The sequence below is a fragment of the Rutilus rutilus genome, assembly GCF_951802725.1.
Source record: "Rutilus rutilus genome assembly, chromosome: 7".
Lineage (NCBI taxonomy): Eukaryota > Metazoa > Chordata > Actinopteri > Cypriniformes > Leuciscidae > Rutilus > Rutilus rutilus.
This window is the reverse complement of record NC_140221.1, coordinates 41,611,937-41,634,839: the sequence shown is the minus strand read 5'-3', so window position 1 is coordinate 41,634,839 and position 22,903 is coordinate 41,611,937. Positions and strand designations below refer to the sequence as shown.

Here is a 22,903-nt window from a genome sequence, read left to right as displayed (position 1 = left end):
ACAGCTTCTTTTGGGACTTTCATGCTCCATAAAAGCACAATAAAAGTGGTTCATGTGACTCGCACAATATATTCTGACAGCTTTGTTTGTGTAAAGTTGGTAGTATTCAGACTTTCCCATATGTTTTGCTTATCTGCATTAGTGAGGTATATGGAAATACTCACGGATATCTCTTTGCCCATGCCTATCTGAGTGAGGTTGGGCTTCATTCCACTTCCCACCTGCCAGATAATGACTTCAGCTGGCTGGTTCTTAAAGGGCCACTCACGCGCATGGAGCTCGTACCAGATAGTGCTGAAACATATGACACATACGAGTGTTAATGTGCATGTACTGGTTTGTCTATACTTGTGAGGGCCAAATGTATAAAAATGTTGTCACTAATATAATAAAACCTATGAAAAGCAAATCAAAAAGGGTTTGTAAATGGGCTGAAAAGTGCCCCTATTTCGGATATTACCTTTCATGTAGTGTGTTACTGTATGTAATGTAGTGTGAATGTCTGCAAAGTTTCAAAGATCAAAGTGCACAATGGGGTTTATGTCTCCCAAATGTAAGAACCGATCCTGAAACGAGTCGTTAGTGATTCCAGTCTTACTTCCTGCATGAACCTACATAGGTTCGTAACAAATTTGCATAATGCATGGTCTTCAGTGGCTGCCCGCAAACAATGCCTACTTTGACCCGCCCTGAAGAAGCAGTGTTGAGAAGACACGCGCTGTAAGCAGTAGACCAATCACAACAGACTGAACCATCTGACCAATCAGAGCAGAGTAGGCTCTCGGAAAGGAGGAATCCCTTTATCGATCCGTTTCAGACACTGTGAGAAAAGAGGTGATGCTGCAATGTATGTTCTGAGAAAATTCTAGTGTTTTCTGAACATTTTATTGTAGGAGACCTTCAAAACTAAATTAGGAACATCTGAAATAGCATTACATAAATTATTTCTACATCTATAAATTTAAAACACACACACAAAAAAAGGTCAATGTAAATATACAGGAAAACTCTACACTAAATAGGCCAAATAATGTCTTTATTAAAATATATTATTTAAATTATATAAAATGAATAAATCTACAAATCCTAATAAATTGAATCTAATTTTTAATTTAAGAATGCAATGCCCTGACAAATTTAGTAAACCTCTGGTTCATAAATGGGCAAAAAAAGTCTTAAATAAATAATAAATTATTTATATAAAATAAAATGAATAAAGCCATCATTCTAAAATATAATTTGCTTAATTTAAGAATGATAAGACAGTTTTTTTCCAAGTATGTGTTTACAAGTTTGAGAGTGTATCTGCTTTGTTATTAATATTCCATGTTCAAATGTTTCTAAAAAATGTAGATCTTAATTATAATTTAACTTAAGAAGAACAAAAAGTCAGATGGAACTCCTCAAGTATATCACGTGTGTGTGTGTGTGTGTGTGTGTGTGTGTGTGTGTGTGTGTGTAAGGACGAGGGCTCTAAGAGACCGCAATACAGCAGTTCAAAAGCTTTAAAGTACTACTGATGCACTACATCACTTTGCATTCCCTGAAGCCGATATAGTCAAAGTCATCCGAGATAATTAATAAATGACTTTGAGGTGCTGTTGACTGCTGAAAAACACAGTATTCTGCTCTAAAGAGCGTGCTCGTGTTAAAGTTTACTAAACCACACTTAAGAGCTAATTAACAATCATTGAACGAAGAGCCCTGCTGAAAAGGCCAATCATCCGAGCTCTGCAATTTAAAGCCAAACGTGAAACGTGCAGCTTGCTGAGACTCGTGAGAGAGAGACATGAAAAAAAACATGTAATTGAGATTGCTTTTGCAATACTGAAGTGGGGAATTCACTAAGAATGAATTGCATTTTCACCCAATGATAGTGTCATTTATTTGCATGCAAATGCAATTTGCATGGTGCATTGCCAATCTTGCAGGTGATTTCTTAGTGCTTGGTTGCACGTGATCTGGTGTGTACTTTACTGAGACTGTATGACTTCACCACTGTGATCCAGACACCTAAATCATCTCTCAAAAATGCTGAAAGTGCGAATCTGGACATATGCCCGGTGATAGCGTCTTCTACATCATTTGATCATCATTTGATGAATTACTACTGCCATGATCGCTAGAAACCGTATATAAACACCTCTTTTTGTTTTTTATAACAGTTAATTTACCGCCCACAGAAAGCAAAGTTGATTGTGCCAGGCAAACAGTCCTGAATAATGCGCATACTATAATTAGCCTAATTTACATAGAAAGAATGACAATGGATTGCGGGTGGTTGGTAAATAAGGGCATTTAGTGAATTTGCCCCAAAAGTTTGGAATAATTAGGCTTTTTTAATGTTTTTGAAAGAAGTCTCTTAAGCTCACCTAGGCTGCATTTATTTATTTTATCATATCATTTTGTGAAATATCATAAGAATTTCAAATAACAGTTTTCTATTTTAATATATTTTTATGAAAAGTAATTTAGTCCTGTGATCAAAGCATCATTACTCCAGTCTTCAGTGTCACATGATCCTTCAGAAATCATTCTAATATGCTGATTTGCTGCTTAAGAAACATTTCTTATTATTACCAATGTTGAAAACAATTTTAATATTTTTGTGGAAACATTCAAAAGTTTAGGGTAAGTGAGATTTAAAAAATAATAATAATAATACTTTTATTCAGCAAGGATCCATTAAACTGATCCAAAGTGACAGTAAAGACATTATAATAAAACGCTGTCAAATTACATTTATGTCAAAGAAATGCTGTTCTTTTGAACTTTCTATTCATCAAAGAATTCTGAAAAAAGGATCAGAGTTTCTAACATTGATGATAATAATAATTAAGCACCAATAATAACTGATAATAATTGAGCAGCAAATCAGCATATTATAATGATTTCAGAAGGATCATGTGACACCGAAGACTGGAGAAATGATGCTGACATTTTATTTTAGATTGTAATAATATTTTACAATATTACTCTTTTTACTGTATTTTTTTATCAAATAAGAGACTTTCAAAAAATATTTAAAACTTTTTACCGGAAGTGTATTGTACAGTACATACTGTACATACAGAAAAAGTCCATAAAACAGAACACGAGAGCATTACAGGCATAAAATATCCCACAGCTGCTGTTAAAAGCCAATGCGAACTCTCTGCCGCATTAAAACACAACGGAAGTGAAAAGAGGAGGCAGAAGGGACAATAGGGAGCATTGCTTTGGGGTCACCTCTAGGTAATGTCCCTTTAGTGTGACCAGCTGGACGGCTTGCGTGGGTGCTGTATTTGGCTCCCATAGAATGACAGTGTGACAGAGCCTCCATATGGAGAGAACAGCTGAGGACGCAATTGTGTTAGGACCCAACAGAGCAGCATTCCTTCATTTCGTCAACCATCCATCCATCCATTCTTTTATTCATTTGGCCCACACACTCGCTGCCTCTGGAAAGGCCCGGGTCAGGTCGAAATGAGTACAGATGGAGGTTCAGTTCCGCATGCCGTCTCGTGTGAATGCATTCTGATTAGTGAAAGCTGAGCACTGAGTGAATCAATTCTTTGATAATCCTCATCCTAAATGAGACTGTGATTTCATGATCATGTGTGGTCATTCACAATGTCATTTTCATAACATTTGATACTATAGCTGAGCTGTACTCTCATATGGCCACTGTAGCAATTAAAGGGACAGATTTAAACGGTTTATCTGGTTGGATATCCAAAATGTATTTGGATGCTTAAGTGACACTTATAAATCGATGAATGCCACTGCATTAGACAATATATCAAACGAAGTGGCATCTGCATGCAAATGATGCTGGAGATTTTCTGAAGTCACTTTTCTGAGACATTCTGCTTTTGTCTTTTATTCAACTGGTGGTTACATAGTGGATACATAAATGAAGTTCAAGTTCATTTTGAATAGTACGGTTTTTATTGCAATTTAATGTTTTTGAAAGAAGTCTCTTATGCCCACCAAAGCTGCATTTATTTGTTTATAAATTTTGATTTAAATTTGTGAAATTTAAAAGAAATGTTGAAAATAATTGTATTCTATTTGTATATATTTTAAGCGTAATTCCTGTGATGCAAATCTGAATTTTCAGCATCATTACTCCAGTCTTCAGTGTCACATGATCCTTCAGAAATAATTATAATATGCTGATTTGCTGCTCAAGAAACATTTCATGTTTAAAGTTAATATTTTTGTGGAAACTGTGATTTTTTTCAGGATTCTTTGATGAACAGCATTTATTTGAATTAGAAATATTTTATATTATTATAAACATCTTTACTATCACTTTTGATTAATTTTATGCATCCTTGCTTAATTAAATACATTTTTTATAAAATATTAATTTTTTTTATCTTACTGTCCCCAAACTTTTGAACGGTAGTGTATATCTACAATATTATTTTATCATTAAAAAATAAACCCAAACAAACTTATTTTTGATGAATATTTTTCGTAAAAAATGTGCTTACTTTCAAATAAATGCCATTCAGTTTGAAATTGTCCTAATGCAACGCAATTCATGTTTTAAACACTTTTCTTAACGAAATGTGATTACATTCTAGATTTAGAATCCAAAAATGGTTATGCTGACACTATAAGAGCACATTACATGTGGAGAGAAACGCTCATAAGCTTATTTCTGTACATAAAAATGGATTCTGTTGGTTTCCTGAGTGACATAAAGCAGAGAAGCAAGTGATTGGCGACAGAGAGAGACCCACCCAAAGGCAAAGACGTCAGACTGTTTGGAGAAGGGAAGCTGGTTTTCTGCGGTCTCGGGGGAGAGCTGACGGATGAGCTCAGGAGCCAGATGACACAGCCAGCCGCTTGGGATCCGCAGCTTATCCTTTCTCCGGCTGGAGAGAGAGAGAGAGAGAGAGAGAGGGAGGGAAGAACCTGAAGTTTAATACATAATCAGTCACAACACACCAATGCTTTGAGTTCGATTTATTTGTACTACGCAAAAGGTCAGAAAACAAACCAAAAGACTATTATAGGGACAATACTGTCAAAGATATACAATAGAGGGCAAGCGACTATTAGTCTTGCATAGTCCGATTATCGACATGAAGTCTAGTCTACAAATGAGATCTCTTTTTGAACTTCCTTTCCCCTAGACAGATCAAATGGAGACTTTTGCATTAATCTCCTGTTTCCAAAACATTTTCTAAAACAGATACTCTGGAAATCTCAGATGTATCTTCTGTAGTTTCAGATCTCAACAAAGACATTTCTCATTAAATTGTCATTATCTGAGCTACACAATTCACAATCAGTTTTTAGCTCTATACTTTATTTCTAAATCTATTTCCAATTTTAAAACAAAGTTGATAGTTGCTACTAAACAGAAACTCTTCGATACTTTTCAAAGATTGAATGGCAAGAAACTTTTTCTTTACACAGTGCTGCAGTCTGGAAACTTGTAAACTCAACTTTGTTTCCCACTGGACCGATTTAAAAACCTATGAACCCTGTACAATGATAAAGTAGTTGCCTCGTTCTCAAGTGTAGGACGTGGATTTGGAAGTGGTCTATCACTGAGACAGAGCTGTTTCAGCTTGACTGAATGTCTGATCCAAGTAAAAACAAACTCAATCACCCATGATATATAATATACCTCCAAACCAGGGGCAGAATTAATGAGGCTTGGGGAAAATGCCATCGAAATTGACAAAAAATACCCCCTACAATTCTTTCTTTCTTATTTTATTTACATATTTTACAGTATTTTCTTATTATTATCAATGTTGAAAACAGGTGTGCTGCATAATACTTTTGTGGAAACCGTGATACACTACCGTTCAAAATTGTGTGTGTTTGTGTATCACTGATTCTTGAGATAAGGGACAAAACATGTCCATACACACAAAAGCCCTCTTTCTGTTAAAAATAAAGAAATTCAGCTACATAATAATAATAAAAAAAAGTTACATCTAAAGGAAATCTGGATACTCAGGACATTCATTGCTTTTATTTTTGAAAATAATTTATCAAACATCTATATCAAACAATACAAAAAGTAATTATTGAATTATATTTTCCATAAAATAACAAAAAGCCTAATAAAAAATTTTTAAAAAATTATTATTTCCTGCTCATTGTGGATCTCACAGTAGGACACATAGTCCTGGAATCTTTAATATATATATATTTTTTATATTTTATACAAGGTTAAGTTGGAAAAATGTTCAGTTTTGTCAACTCCATCAGGTTTTATGTCTGACAGAGTTGACTTGTAAGCTTATGGAGTAGACAAGTGCCCACAAAACTACAGTATATAAAATACTTTATTTATAAATATGTCTAATGAATATTTATATATGCAACATCTTATATAATATGCAGAGTAAGACTTCATTTTAATAAATGAACGCAATATATCTATCATAAAATATGACATAATGGCCTGGTCTCACAAACGGTGCTTAGATTAAGTCAGGATTAGGCCTTAGTTCAATTAGGGCATTTAAGTAGCTTTTATAACCATGCCTTAAAAACACATTACTGGTGTGCTTACTTACACATGCACATAATGTGCTCACACATTACTTACATATCTGGTGTGAAACAATGGCACTGACATATTTTACGATATGTCACTGCAAGTTGCTTTCGGTTAAAACAGCTCAAACATGCATTTTAGTCTGGGACTAGGCTTAATCTCTGTCTGCGGGGACGGTGTTTTTATACCTACATAAAAGTAGAAAAAAAGCCCCCCAAAAAATCTAATTCAGGGGCAAGGATCAAGACAAAAGCATGACCTCTTGGGTCTTCCGTAACATTAAAACTGCTATTGTCTCAAATCTGGCCAGCCTGTCAGACTGTCCAGAGTAAAATTCCAATGACTTCATCTCTCAAAAAGACTCAAACCCTCATAAAGAAACCTTGACATTTCATGATGCTTCAGTACGAGTTTGTCCACAGCCTCACTATAGCCTGATAAATGTTGCCTTGCATGGATGTGGAATTTCAAACAGAACCAAATCCCAGAATAATCAGATCTTATTACAATACCTAGTCAGGTCCTGAGTCATCATAATACATAACTAATGTAAAATCATGTTATTAAGAGCCAGACTTATGCCTTTCAGATAAACAATTCATAATTATGCTAGAGCCTGCACGTCCCTGATGGCCGCTCTCAAATACTATCCCTTCCACCTAATAACTCCTGATAATAATTCACATGGCTGCGGAGGTGTAGAAGTGGGCTGATCAGAACGCAACCGTGAGCCGATCCAAGAGACTCGATCAACAATGGCTGCAATGTAAACCTGTCGCTGTGGAGACGTCAGCTTTTTCCCGGTGATTACTGCCAACATACGTAAACACACTTGTGCGAAATCAGCCTCATAATCAGATGAACCGATGGGCGCGAGTGTTTGTAATATCGCTCCATCGGGGATGTTGATTTACTGCTTTCAATGCCAATGAAAACATTTTCAAAGAGGCGAGACGCGCAAACACAAACGGGACGAGTGCCAAATCAACATCAACACGGCCATCAGCGGTGGCAAACGCTTCATGTTGCCCCAGATAATTTACTCTCATTTTCAGCACTTTCAAAGCCAAAGACTTTATTAAACGTCTTAATACACTAATAAACATATAAAATCAAAACAAAGAAGTAGATTCAAATAGTGTTTCAGGACTGAACACTGTTCAGATGTTGCTGAATCTCACTAAACCGGTCAAGAACATGTTTAGGACAGATTTCATCACAAAAGAAAGAAACTCTTTTTCCTGCTTAACGTCTTATTAAGATGTTTTGCATTGTGGCATTATTATTACATGACATCATCTTTATCGCATTCATATTTCCCTTATTATCATTACTGTAATACTGGAAAAAAGTTATAGTAATGCATGTAAAAATGTACAATTATTTAAATGATTAAGTGTGTATAAATTATATTAGCATGACACCAAATTTATCACATTAATCATATTTCCCTCATTCTCATTGCTGTAATGTTGGGGGAAAAAATATTATTATAAATGTACAAATTATTAAATTATATAAGTATTTAAATGGTAAAGTGTGTATAAATCATGGCAGTATTAAATTACATTAACATGGCATCATATTTAATAAGAATAAGAATAATACATTTTATTTATTAGGCGCCTTCCATGACACTCAGGGTCTATCATATTTCCCTCATTCTCATTACTGTAATAAGTTATTATTATAAATGTAAAAATTATATAATTATGTAAATGGAAGTGTGTGTATACATTACGGCAGTATTTATTAAATTAAATTAAATTGAATGTGCTTAATTTTGCAAGTACATTTTAATACTCCTAAAAATAGATATATCTGACTTAATGCAAAATCAAATTACAAAACTATATAGTTATTACACGGTAAAATGTAAATCATGGCAGTATTAATTTAATAAATGACATTAAATTAAATTAGCATGACATCACATTTATCATATTTCCCTCATTGCTGTAATGCTGGAATAAATGTTATTATTATAAAACAATAAATAATAATATTAGCCAGGTTACACTTTATTTCAAGGTGTCATTGTTACAGTGTACTTATATATTTAAGCACTGAGTAATATTAATTAACTACATGTACTTGCTATAGGGTTAGGGTTTGGTTGAGGGTTAGTTGCATGTAATTATGCATACTTTACTGTTATTACTATGGCAAGTACATGTAACATATGTAACAATGACACTGTTAAATAAAGTGTTACCTAATATTATAATAATAATAAATAAACAATTATTTTATTATATGGAAAAGTTATGATTTTGCAGTGTAGCCTGTTGAATTTAATGCACTGTATAAGATGTCCTCTTATGACTCTTCTGTTTGCCCATTCAAAACTGGTGAATAATCAAGACATATGGAGTATGTCACAAATTTACAAAACAAATCAAACGTATGCCACTGTTCACAGTGATTCAATGGCCTTGCCCGGAGGAAGGAATATCTTCCAGTTCATTCAGCCATAAAGAAGAGGATCTTTCCTTTTAATACATTGCAAGAGAGCAACATAACGCATACATCAGACACCCTTTTTCATGGGTTTTCCTGTTCAAAGGACTGTGGCGGAGAAAGGTTTCTTTTAAGTCTTTGTCTCTTGAAGGAGAGACAGCGGTCCTATTTGTAAGGACTGTGTGGTACTCAATTAAGAAGGTGGTGGAGGTGATTAGTACGGAGCCAAACAGCATGTCAAGGTAGCTGTTATTCAGTACTGATCTGAGAAAAATGTTGTGCTTTTTCAATGTGTGACTCTCAATCATAAATAAATGAATGCCAAAATCCTCACCCGCATCACATACTCAGGGGGAATTGATTCAATTACTTGGCGAAAATTGGCATTAAAACATAAATTAACAGAATATCTGTAACATTGAATATTGTTTTTTTAATTTAAACTGAAATGAAGTGACCTAAGGGAAACGCTTGCTCAGTTGATAGACTCAAAAATATTGCTCATGTATCTCGTGCTCATCGTCACGAGAATGGAAATGCTTCTAGCAATGAAAGCTCGATTTCACGCATTGTTGCGTTCTGAAATGTGTAACATTGAAGGGACGGTTCACTCAAAAATGAAAATTCTCATGTTGTTCCAAACCTGTATGATTTTCTTTCTTTAGTGAAACATAAAAGAAGACATTTTGAATAGTCTTTTTTTTTGTCCATACAATGAAAGTCATTGGGGTCCAATGGTGTTTTTGACCCCAACATCCTTCAAAATTCCTCTTGTGTTCTCCAGATAAAAGTTGTACAGGTTTGAAACAACAAGAGGGTGAGTAAAAACTATTTAAAGAGGTCATATTATGCCCTTTTACAAAGTCTTGATTTTGTTTTTAGAGCACATTAGACAGGGAAGAGAGGTGCTGCCACAATGTAAAATATATGAAAAATAAGTTGTTTTTGAACATTCAAGCATGAAAATATATTCTAGTTGACTCCAATTGGATGGCTGGACTGTGTGTTGATTGGTCACTGCTTTGAGTGTGTTTTACCTTAACTGCGAGATTAAACACACAACTCAATCAGGCCCCGCCCCTTTATTTTGCACATGCCTTGGGTGGGAATTATTTAAATGAGGAACATTGTGACGTGTACGTTCCCAGAAGAAAGCTCAAGATTACAATCGAGGCATTTCGGGAAGTTCAGAAACAGTGCTTACTGATATCGAGAATAACTCCCTTTGGAGTGACTTTAGCTTTTTGATGCTCAAACAGCAACATTGCACACTAAAGAAGGTTGAAAATGAAAAAAAAAAAGCATAAAAGGTCCTCTTTAAGTATGTACAACGGGAATTTGCACATGCGATGTGTTGGCCAGGCTTCCATGTCTTTCATGTAATTTTGTAAAGTATGTTTCTGTTACTGTCAAGCTTTAAAAAGCATAAAAATAGTTCATATGACGTGTACTATATGAGAACTTCTTTTTTTTTTAGACATGAATATATATTTATATTTCTGCAGTGCACTGACATTGCTAAAGGGAGTTTCCCTGATAAAAGTTATTGAAGTTCTGTCAAACGCGTGTCGATAACATCTGCTGCTACTTCAACTCATTGAAGCATACATTTATGAAGAACCATGAGAACACTGAAGGTCAAATTGGATTTAGCTCTGTGGCCCACACTTTAATAATTACAGGCTATGGTTTTTAATAAGCAGTTCTGAAAGTCATTACGGAATTTAAGGACGTTATTAATGGCCTGCCACATGTAGCGTGTGATGGGTTGTACATTTGTCACTCTTTTACAGACGAAACCTAGCTTATAATCAGAGCTCTGACGACTACTCTCGATTTCAGTGAACAACCTATCTAGACAGCATTTTACAGCATCACAGGCACACTCGCGTTAAAGGTACAGTAGCCAGAAACATCATGTTGCCTTCTTGGGCCCTGTTTACACCTGTATTAAGATGCGTTTTTGTCGATCCGATCACAAGTGGTCACGACGCTAAATACAGGTGTAAACGGGGTCTAAAAGGTTTAGAGCTTGTCAACTTTCGACCACTTCCAGAGGTAGCCGAAAACGCATTCAACTGGATTGCTTTCGTAGTGCAGACGCGAATGTGTTCGAACTGCCGCAAAAGACCGTCTACTCTCCGCCTACTGAACTAATGCGTAAACATTATGGGAAGCGTGCTAGCCAGACGGAATTTAAACCCAAATTAAACCTGGAGACCCAAATTTAGTTTGAAGACAAAAAAAAAAAAACATACCAAGCACAATGTTCTCTCACCGTTCCTGATTTCTAACACACACTCACGGCGTTCGGTGTGGTCTTGCGGCCGTCAGAGCAGACACGAAAGTTGATGCTCTCCGTATATTTTTCCGTCGTCTCCGTTCGCATTCATATGTACATTGCGTGAGCTTATTTAGTCCATTAGACCAAAAGATCTGAAAAAGGCCATACATTTACGTACCCATAGACCCTCCCCTGGAAGAAATCAGGACAGAAGTGGTTGAAAGTGGACAAAAGAGACGGATTAAAACACCAGGTGTAAACGGGTAGGCCTATGTGTCTCCCTCTTCTACTTGTGATCAGAACGACTAAAACGCACCTTTAATACCAGGTGTAAACAGGGCCTTAGAAACCTAATGTTGGCCATTGTTTAAGGCAATGTATCCTATGCGAACGAGGCAATTCCGGAATTCGCAACAATAAGCTCAGTGAACAAATTAATACAAGATCAAAAGTATTGATGACAAATTCACTGGCGGTAAAAAGTTTGGAAGAAGTCTCTTCTACTCACCAAAGCTGAATTTATTTGATAAAAAATAGTGTGAAAACAGTAATACTGAGAAATTTGTTTCTCAATTTGATGAATACAAAATTCAAAAGAACAGCAATTATTTGAATTTTGTTTGTAACATTATAAATGTCTTTACTCTCACTTGAATCAATTTAATGCATCCTTGCTGAATAATGTGACTGAAGAATGGAGTAATGATGCTGAAAATCCAGCTTTGCATCACAGGAATAAATTACATTTTAAAATATATTCACATAGAAAACATTTATTTTTAAATTGTAATAATATTTCACAATATTACTGTTTTTAACTGTATGTTTGATCAAATAAATGCCGCCTAGGTGAGCAGAAGAGATTTTTTTCGAAAACATAGCACATGTCTTAATTATGTGTGTTTGTGTGTATTTTTACATACCTGCCTGCTTGTAGAACACCAGATATTGTGAACAGGCCAAAGTCAGTGATGACCACTTTCCCATTGTCATAAAATACATTCTTGGATTTCATATCTTTGTGAAGGATCCCTTTGGCATGTAGGTAGCCCATGCCCTGGAAAAAAAGAGGTTAAAGTAATTAGGAGTGCATGTTGTGGTAAAAAGCCTAACTGTGATTTTTTTTCCTGATAAAACTTGCAATTTAAAATGTGATTAAAAAGGGAGGGAAAGCTTCCAGGTTTGCTGTGCTTGTTTGTAGCACCTTCCCAAATGCACATTATAGGTGAAAAAGAGACTTTAAAGGTAAAAAAAAAAAACTTTCTCATGAGCTGCTTGCTTGTACCAGAACCATATCATGATTTTGGTTTTATTCTGATTAATCGTCCAGCCCTAAATGTAATCACAGGCTGTATAAAGGAACAGTACAGGTACATACAGTATAAAAGCTTTCCAGCAATACCATGTTTTTCAAAATGACTGCTGAATCAATTTTATCTGACATTTAGCAAACAGTCTTCACCCTGACTTCACATCAGTAACTCTTACCTTCACCATCTCTTGTGCGATTTGTCTAGTCTTGTTCACGTCGAGAACAACTTTTGCATCTCGTACCACTGAGTAGAGGGTCCTGCCCTTACACAAGCTACAACAGAGAAAAACAACAAAAGAACACTTATTAGACATCAGCAGTGATCATAACATCAAAATATATTCATTTCATGTAGACTGGAAAGCTTCTTTGTGCATATTGCAGGTTTTCAAAAGGATCTTTGCAGAAATAAAGAACAGTAACATTACAGGGTCATGCAAAAAACATTTGACTATTTTCCCAATTTATCAGCAAAAATGCAAAACAATATCTATCAATCTATCAATCTATCCATCTATCTATATATCATTAAGCTCTGTTTCTGAACTCCCTGAAATGACTCAATTGTTCTCTTGAGTTTTCTTCGAGGAACGAACACGCCACAATATTCCTCATTTAAATAATTCCTGCCCCAGGCATATGTAAAACAAAGGGATGAGGCCAAGTTCAGTTGCGTTAGTAGTATTTTGACATTTGTGGTTATGTTAAGGGGTGTGACATTTCCGAAGCACGCTCAAAGCGGTTGACCAATCACAACACACAGGTCCAGCTGACCAATCAGTGCACATTGGGCTTTTCAGAAGGCGGGGCTTCATAGAGACAGGAACTAAACCGTTACTGACAGACTGGGAAGAGAGATGCTGCCACAATGTAAAATATGGGGGAAATAATGTGGGGGGTTTTTACACTTAAAAAGAAAATCAAGACTTTGGAAGTGCATAATATGGTCTCTTTAACCTTCAAGATTTTAAAACTACTTTAAAATGTTTGCCAGGCTTTCTCAAGTCAACATCAAGATTGTTTTGAACGTTTTTATCTAGTTACGTTTTAAATTATGATTGTATTTTATCAATGTATTATAAATTATGAATGTAATTTAGCTTGTTGATGAAGAACATCCTGTGAAAACAGTAGGCGAAAAGCAGCAGTCAAAATGCAATATTATGTATTTTATCCATTTCCATTCTTGTGCTGCCACTGAGAATGATGGGAAATGAAGGTAGGGTCATTTGACAAACCCGCTGAAGCAACCTGTGGTTGAACACTTCGCTCTAGGTCACAATGGTAAAAGTTCATGGATCACCACTTGCAGTGTTTGAACCTACAACCTACATTATCATATGACATGTGTTAGATACATGTTCATACTTCAACATGCTGTTCAGTATTTGCACGCAAGCAGATTTGAGCGCTGTCACTAATGATGCTGAGAGAGCCATGAACTTCACCTCGGCTGGAAGGAGGAAAGAGACACCCGAGCTCCTACTGTGACACCTGACGAAGACATGTGCATCTTTCCCCGGGCTGCCATCTTCCTCCCTTTATACATATTCATAAAGGCATCAGGGTATGACGCTCATTTATTTTTCATCACTCTGGCCTTTTGGCCTTCTACAGTGTGGGACCGTTCAAAAATGTGACGTACAAATGCAAATGCTGAACTCTGTATATATGCCGTCACGAAGGAAATGTCTTGAGTGCATCACATTTCAGCTGTTAACACTAATAATGTCAAGACAGACTATTCGAAATAATAACAGCCTCTGACATTCCGGTGCAATTATGTTGTACACACAGCATTTGTGAGCAAAAGCCAAACTTTTTTTTCCACACTGCAGGGGTAATATGGAAAGCAATCAATGCATAATCACTCATGACAATGCTAAGAAAAACAATCAATATTTATGTCAATGTTTATTTTTAAGAAAGAGCCCATTTCAAGCAATTATTTCTCAATTTGTTTGTTTGGGCCTGCTTTGCTATGATTAAGGACTATGAATACAATCATTATAACTTTTGTCTTTGTTAATAGTAATACACAAAATCATGCGCTTAAATTAGTTAGGATTAGACATTAATAAATGTCTACCAGTGTTTGGCCAAATGAAAACTATTTGTCAATAAACTGAAATGATTCTTGTTTGGCAATTTTTACTGGAAATGAACTACTAAATACTGAACAAGTCAGATGTACATTTAAATATTGGCTGATTTATTATTTATTGTTTGTTTGTTTGTGTGTGTGTGTACACACACACACACACACACACACACACTCACCAGCCACTATATTAGATACACTTGTTCAACTGCTTGTTAACCGGTAAAAAATTGAGTCAACCGGTAAGGATTTTGGGATACCGTCTCTATCGCGGTTACAAACACGTTGAGGTGCAATAAGAAGCGAAAGAGAACTTAATTTGGTATATGCACACACTGTCTGAGAGACGCGCACACATGAAGCCGCTCATAGAGTGAGAGTACTGAACTGAGTTATTTTTGAACGGTCAAATACACACACTTATGTGTCAAAATGCCCATCTTTGCTTGTATCCTCACAAACACAGTCATTTTTGTCATAAGTGAATGTAAACAGTTGAAAGCGCATGTGTATCAGTATATTAGATTAATGCATTCGGTCTTAAAGTGACAGCATCCTAATATACCTGCTGCTTTGTGTCATTAATGTTAATCAAACAACAAAAGACAAAGGGAAAATTCCTCACTGCTCCTGACTGAATCACTTTTGTAATAAAAAATATATATTTAAGCTACACAGTGAAGACTATGCAGTGTTTCTGTACATTTAATTACTTTATACAATTTATATAGTAGGTCTATTTCATTTGTATCTTTGTTTATTGTAGTTTTGTCCTATTGTTTGTAATTAGTTATGTTATTTTATCACTGATTGTTTACCTGTCTTCAGTAAGCTTGATAGATTTTTTTTTTTTTTTTTTACTAAGGCTAGTATAGATTTTTTGTTGTATTGAAATTAGTGATGATAATTATGAAATTCCAATGGTATCAGACATTTTGATAACACTTCAATTATAGAAAAAGAAAAGATCTAAAAAAATCTCAGTATATGCTTGCAAACAAACAAACAGGAAGCACCAATTTGTGTGGCAGGAGGAAGGAAATAATATTGGCCATCTCCTGTTGACATAGTATGTTATAGTAGCACTTGTTTTTAATAGCTAAAACCAATGCTGACATGTCTTCTGAGAATCCTGAGAAGTGAAAAAATTCAGCCACTTACATATACATTTGTGGCCAATGACATGTTGTTTCAAATGAAGCTGAAAGCAGCTACTAATGCAAGCTATGAGGTCATGCTGATTAGAGAAGATCAGGAAAAGTGAGTCAACTTCCCACTAAGATATAGTCAGGCCCCGGAAATATTGAGCTGTCGTCACTCACAAAATTCTGCTCAAGCCTACCTGGTGATGATGGCCAGATGAGGGGGTCTCATACACGCTCCCATGAACAGGACCACGTTTTCATGCCGCGTGTTCCTGTATGCCATCACCTCTCTTTTAAATGCTTTCAGCTGCTCTTCATTGTCTCTTTCAATGTCAATTAGTCGTATGGCCACTTCTCCGTGCCAGCGTCCATGGTAGACCTGTCCAAACCGGCCTTTCCCAATCAGCTCTCCGATCTCCAGCTGCTCCATGGGAATGTCCCACTCCTGCAGGAAGATGCTGGTCTGGCTGGCCTTACGTGGGAAGTTTCGTGCGGACAAGAGGGAAAGATTCATCTCCTCAAACTCGTCCGCTGAGCCCTCGGCCTCATCGTTGCCTTCCTCGTTCTGAAACATGAATGGAACAATAAACACAACAATAAACGACAGAGAGGAAGAGGGATGGATGGATGGATTATAAGATTATAAAACAGATTAACAGACAGACTGATGATAGAGTGATAGATATAAAGAATAATGGATGGATGGATGGATAGACAGATTAACAGACATGTAGATGATAGAGTGATAGATATAAAGAATAATAGAAAGAACAATAGATAGAATGATAGACAGACAGACAGACAGATGGATGGATGAATTATAAAACAGATTAACAGACAGACAGATGATAGAGCGATCAATATAAAGAATAATGGGTGGATGGATGGATGGATGGATTATAAAACAGATTAACAGACAGATGATAGAGCGATCAATATAAAGAATAATGGGTGGGTGGATGGATGGATAGACAGATTAACAGACAGGCAGATGATAGAGCGATAGATATAAAGAATAATAGATAGAACGATAGATGGGTGGATGGATGGATGGATTAACAGACAGACAGATGAGAATAATGGATGGAAGGATGGATGGATGGACAGGCAGACAGATTAACAGACAGACAGATGATAGAGTGATAGATATATAAAGAATAATGGATGGATAGAATCCTAAAACTCTTAAAAATAAAGGTTCTACAAGGGGATTTTCACAGCAATGCAACAGAAGAACCATTTTTGGTTCCCCAAAGAACCTTCCAGTAAACAGTTCTTAAAAGATCATTTTTTCCTACTGTAAAGAACATTCTAATAATCTAAATACACTTTTTTTACTGTAAAGAACCTTTTGTGCAATGGAAAAGTTTCATTGATTTGAATGGTTCTTCATGGAATCATCTATGCCAATAAAGAACCATTATTTTTAAGAGTGTTTGTACTCAGGTTTTAGCATATGATTGTACACATTTGCAATAGAAGACGGATGACTCACATCAGATGTTGGCTCAACCTCAATTTGTAGCAAGGGACTCACTTTGGTACTGTGTGAAGAGAAAACAGAAAATGTGTTTGCACAGGGAGGGTCGTTTACCTCAGCAGAACGAACCAATGTTTCATTTTCAAAGGCCTATAATCTAATTAAAATCCATTGTTTACTTTCGGCCATCTGAAAGGATCACATAAAAAATTCTGTTTGTTCATCTTCATATTTTTAGCTTCCAAAGTGGTTCACACAGGCTCTGTAGCCTGTGAGCTGCCTTCAGTCAACCTCAAACCTCAAAACCCAGAAGACTAATTCACCACTGGTTCCCTTGAGATTTTCTATGGGATTATGTAGTTTGATAATGGGGTTTATAAAGAAAAAAACATTCAAGTATCATCATAAATTGAATAAACTCATTTTAAAACCCCTTAGGAAAATCTTGAGGGAACCCATGGTGAATTAGTCTTCCGGGTTTTGACTCTGCGTAACTCTATAATCACCATAAACATAAATATCACAGACAAATACCAGGCAAAATAGTCTAAGACTAATCTATTTTCTATTACCACTTTTTGTATAAAATACAATTCAGCCTGGGCAGCTGAAAATTATAAGGATTTAAACTTTTCCATGACCTTAGTAGCCAGTAGATATATAACCATCATCTTCCACTTACAAAAAGAGATTCAGTGTCTAAAATTGCATAAATCTCAAGGCCTTATTCAGTCTGGATGACTTGCCTTACACAAGTCTGTGGTAAGAAATGTGTTTGTTAATACGCCTTTGACCCTTATTTGGGTTGAAAAATATGGAAGGACAGTGCCGGAAGATCTGTCAGGGCATTAATGCATACATGCTTGTAAACAATTGCACTCTACAGCCATGTCAAACAACAGCTGCATTACGATACCCCATAATGCAATACATACTGCTGTCAAAGCACTACAGAAACTGAAATGCCGTTTATATATATATATATATATATATCTAAAAAATTCTGAAGTTATTACATCTTGATTCAGTTAATTAAAAAGGCAATTTTTCTTTATGGGTCTTTGAGTTTTCCAAAACATACTCAGATATGGTTGATATCATCACTGTAGCGTGAACTCAAGCCCACTCTTTGTTTGGCGAAAGAGCATGTGTGTGTGTGTGTGAGACTTGTCTTCAGTCACATCAACTATTGCACCACAAATATTTTTGCTCTAATAATTCTGTAATCTAAAATGCTCATATCTGCTATAAATAGACACAAGCCGTGGCGTAACTGTCTGACATGTCTGTGGCCTTTCTTTGGGCATCGCTCTAAATACGCACAGAGACAGTACAGGACAGAACATGACATTTCAGACACTTTTGTATAGTAATAAACAATGTTAAATGGTCTTGGCATGTCTTTATAAGTGACAAAAATCATAATAATTCCACATTTTATGGTATTTGACCTCCATCCTAAGGGGCAAGAACTCAACATAACAATATATACAGTAATCTACATTTTATGCTACTAATAATTTTGCATTCAGATTGAACAGAAGCTGATTAACATGTGACCTTCAGAGAACACTGTTAGGTTAAATAAAACCAGAGGTAATTAGAGCCTTTTTTTAACCTAAATTTCCACAACAGCCTTAACAAAAGATAATGGTAACACTTTACAATAAGGTTCCATTTATTAACATTAGTTAACTACATAAGTTAACATGAACTAACAATGAAAAATATATTTATTAATCTTAGTTCATGTTAATGTTCAACATTAACTAATACATTATTTCAAAATAAATACATTAAATATTAAATACATTATTCAAATTAAAAGTTGTATCTGTTAATATTATTTAATGGACCTCAGCTAACATGAACTAACAATGAAAACTTGTATTTTTCAACTAACGTTAACAAAGATGAATAAATACTGTAACAAATGTAGTTAGTTAATGCAAAAACTATTAATAACTAAAGTGTTACAGAGATAAGTAATCAACATATTTGATTTACATGCATTTGCACTAATTTACACTGTAAAATTCCCCCAAAAAGTGCACTATAAATACCCAGATGTTGTACTTAATTAACAGAAAAAATAAAGCATGGAATGTTGGGCACTTTATGCACTCAACTGTCGCGGCTTTAATTACGTAGCAGAAGGGGCGGGGCTATCACACTCAGATGTTGGATGACAAAATAACCTTATAAAATCCATGCACTTCATGGTAGAGTACATAGTGAACAGTATATTATGTGCATAGTGTATAGTGTGTCATTTTAGGAAACAACTTTACTCTTGCTGTTTACAACCTCTGTTTGGAACGCTCTACATAGGCAGACTGATTTTCATCATGTTTAAATGCATCCTAAAATGTCAAATCAACAAACTCACACACACATATGAACACACACTTACCCAGTCTCAGACAGAACAGGGTGTAGAATGACTTGAGGGGCCCTGGTGGGAACCTCAGGGGCCACGTCTACAAAGAGAAAGAGTTAAAAGATAAGTCACAACAAGGCAGAGATGAGAGAGAACATGACATTTGTAAAAGAGTGTATTTTTATAGACTAATGGGGAAATAAATTGATGGAAACATGCAGGAGTACCGCTGAGAACAACATTTAACTCTCTGACTTACACTGCAACAGTCAAAAGCTGATTCAATGTGTTTTCCACACAAACATCTGAAGAATTACAACCGGTCAAATGCTTGGGGGTAGTTAGATTTATAATACATTTATTCAGCAACGATGCATTAAACTGATCAAAAGTGTCATTAAAGACATTTCTAATGTTGAGAATTGAAAGTCTTTGGGATGAGCAGGAGGAGAACTGCATTATCAATGCAAGATCATGACCAAAAATTGATGCACCTCTCGATGGAAATAAATGTTGTGATGTTATTTCCATCAAGAGGTGCATCAATTTTAGTTCAAGATCTTCTATTGACAATGCAAGAGTCAAGAACTCTCCTCCAGCACATCCTAAAGACTTTCAATGAATGTAAGATCTGGACTCAACCATTCTTCATGCTCCCTCCCAACCATTCTTTCACAATTTGAGCCTGATGAATCTTGACATTGTCATCCTGGAATATGGCCATGATGTGTCTTCCTACAGTACATAGTTGTTTGAGAAATGAAAAGCTACACACTCCATCAATTAGGGTTAGAAGAAATGTTGCCAATAAAATCTCAACTCAAGCCAACTGAATGTCCATTGATTTATTTATTTGGCAAGTAAGCAACATGTTATACTGTCAGACAAATATATTATGCTTTATTGTCAGGAAAGGTGAATCCCTAGTTGATTCTCATTTAACAAACACTTTCCTTTAAAAAAAATTCCTTTTTGTCTAATGGATAAAACTGGCCGGAATGTTTCCTTCTTAAAGGTACAATGTGATCTCAGCACCTCACATAGGTGTTCTCTTCATTGGATTAAACCAGTTAAATTGCCATCAGTAGCCACTATCTAAACTATCAGGCTATCAACAACACCATGGCTTTCCTCCCTCCACGCGCTCATCAAAAACATGCAGCGAGCTGAGTGCCTCCCACAGAATACAGGCACTTATCAGCCGACCTCGCCTTTAACAGAACCATCATTATAGAATACAGCATTGCTGGTTAAGATACGACAAGAAGAGGAAAGAGGAAAGAGAGACAGAGGGAGAGGGTTTGTTGCGTCTCAAAGAAAAGATGGTATAAAAATGACATCAAAAAAAGTTTGCCTCGGTGTGTCGCGCTGCATTATGGGTAGGGGTAATGAGCAATTATGACACACTTACCAGGGAAGATGAACTGCTGCTTGTATTTGTAGAAATGAGATGCTGAGAGGAGCACAGGAGAGAAGCAGACAGAATTCAATAAAATTCAACAAACCCCCAGGTGATTATTGGCGTGTGTTATTGCTCTGCAAAATTCACCACAGTTTATCACAAAGAGAATATAGAAACAGAAATGTCCAAAAGTCTGAGACCACATAAAAAATCTGGGATTCCATCAGCACGTTTACATGCACATTCTTAACCCGTTCATGCTTAAAAAGCCATCAATGCACATGGTCATGTAAATGCGTTAACCCGTTTTCTTTTATCGGAATAAGGTCAAAAGTGTATCCTCCCCAACTGACTCCAAAATGGCATTCAGATCTGCTTCCATGTAGATAGCAACGCCCAACTTCCTACGATCCAATCAATTCCCGAAAGACGAAATCAAGTTCCGCCCTACTTTTTTCTGTGGATTTAAGAGCACCCAGACAGAGCGAGCGTTTCACGGTAGGAGAGGAGGAAATATATCAAAATATATGTCATCTTTCTTGACCCAAGAAATTATAAAAATGCTGCATCCGTAACTGCATGAGAGGAGAATATGAGTTTCCCACTGACATTTTGGAATACTCTTGGGTTTTCAATGCTTTATTTAACATCACAACTGACATAACATATGAAATACTCAGAGTCAGATGTGCGAGTGGTTAGGTGTGGTTTGACGTCACTACCAGGGAATAACCTGATTTAATAATAAAGTCTTGTAAACGCAGTTTACTTGCATTGCCGGGTTATTGGTTTGCATATAAACCGGGACAACGGGTTATTTCAATAAGCTGATTTTTGGAAGTTATTAGCATACTGGTGTGCATGTAAACGTGCTGTCTAATTTAAATCAGGAATTTTTGGGGGGTTTTATGATTTTTGACAAATGTATAACTAAGAAATGTTAACAATTAACAAACATTTATATTTCTGCACAATTTTTATATCACTAATCAAATGAGCAATTTACAATTTTCTGATTTTCTATTCTTTGGTTCATTTTCAAATCATGCGCACAGGGCTCCAGACCACAATTAAAATGAAACGCAAATGCTCTTGTGTTTTGGGTTGGTACCTGTAAGGTTGGACTGTTTCTGCTGTCTGGCGCTCTGCGGGGACGGGTGCAGAGGAGACGGGGGTGTCGCGCTGGGCGGCAGAGGGGGAGCAGGAGATGAAGGGGTGGAGGAGGTGGTGGAGGAGGGGTTGCTGCTGGAGTCGGGCTGATATGGCACAGGGATGTGGTCCTGAAACAGAGAGAGACAGACCTTTCGTAACACACAAAGAACACTCCCTACTCTCTGCTCATTACTGGCACGGTCAGACATCAGTAAACCTGGCTTCATTCTCACGGTCAGTAAAATATTCATCAAAAACCAGTGGTGTGGCGGCTGTAGACCTGATCTCCTGTGGGCTGAAAACTGGAGAGTCGTGCTACATTAGAAAAACTGTCCAACATTGTGTTGGAAAAAGGAACACATCAATAGCCAGCAAGATTGAGTGGCATGTACTGTATATTTGATAAGACAACAAAAAAACACTAGCCAATTCTATGCTATGCCAGTCATTATGCCAGGCTTTTTAGATACTATTTCTGGTGATTAAAGGGCAGATTTACTAAACAGGGCAAATTAGCATGATACCACAATCCCACAAAAGCGCTGATGGGAGTGGAAAGTTCTTCAGGTGCACAGACGCAGCAGCTCAATTCCTTCATGACTAAGGGGCCGTTTACACAACACCATTTTCAACTAAAAACATTTTATGCGTTTTGAATATAACATTTGCAATT

General features: G+C 36.2%; 1 protein-coding gene across 6 annotated transcripts in view; it reads right to left on the bottom strand.

The window, feature by feature from the left end:
- Window positions 1-22,903, bottom strand: part of ksr2 (kinase suppressor of ras 2) — a 110,753-nt gene that overhangs the window by 14,177 nt on the left and 73,673 nt on the right. For all 6 annotated transcript variants that reach the window (XM_084413830.1, XM_084413829.1, XM_084413832.1 and 3 more), the window contains 9 exons: window positions 22,190-22,358; window positions 21,088-21,129; window positions 19,710-19,776; window positions 17,312-17,360; window positions 16,014-16,381; window positions 12,747-12,843; window positions 12,182-12,315; window positions 4,734-4,868; window positions 165-294 (listed from right to left, as the gene is read on the bottom strand). In XM_084413830.1, coding sequence (XP_084269956.1) covers window positions 165-294; window positions 4,734-4,868; window positions 12,182-12,315; window positions 12,747-12,843; window positions 16,014-16,381; window positions 17,312-17,360; window positions 19,710-19,776; window positions 21,088-21,129; window positions 22,190-22,358 — 1,191 coding nt within the window. The remainder of the gene's footprint in view (window positions 1-164; window positions 295-4,733; window positions 4,869-12,181; window positions 12,316-12,746; window positions 12,844-16,013; window positions 16,382-17,311; window positions 17,361-19,709; window positions 19,777-21,087; window positions 21,130-22,189; window positions 22,359-22,903) is intronic.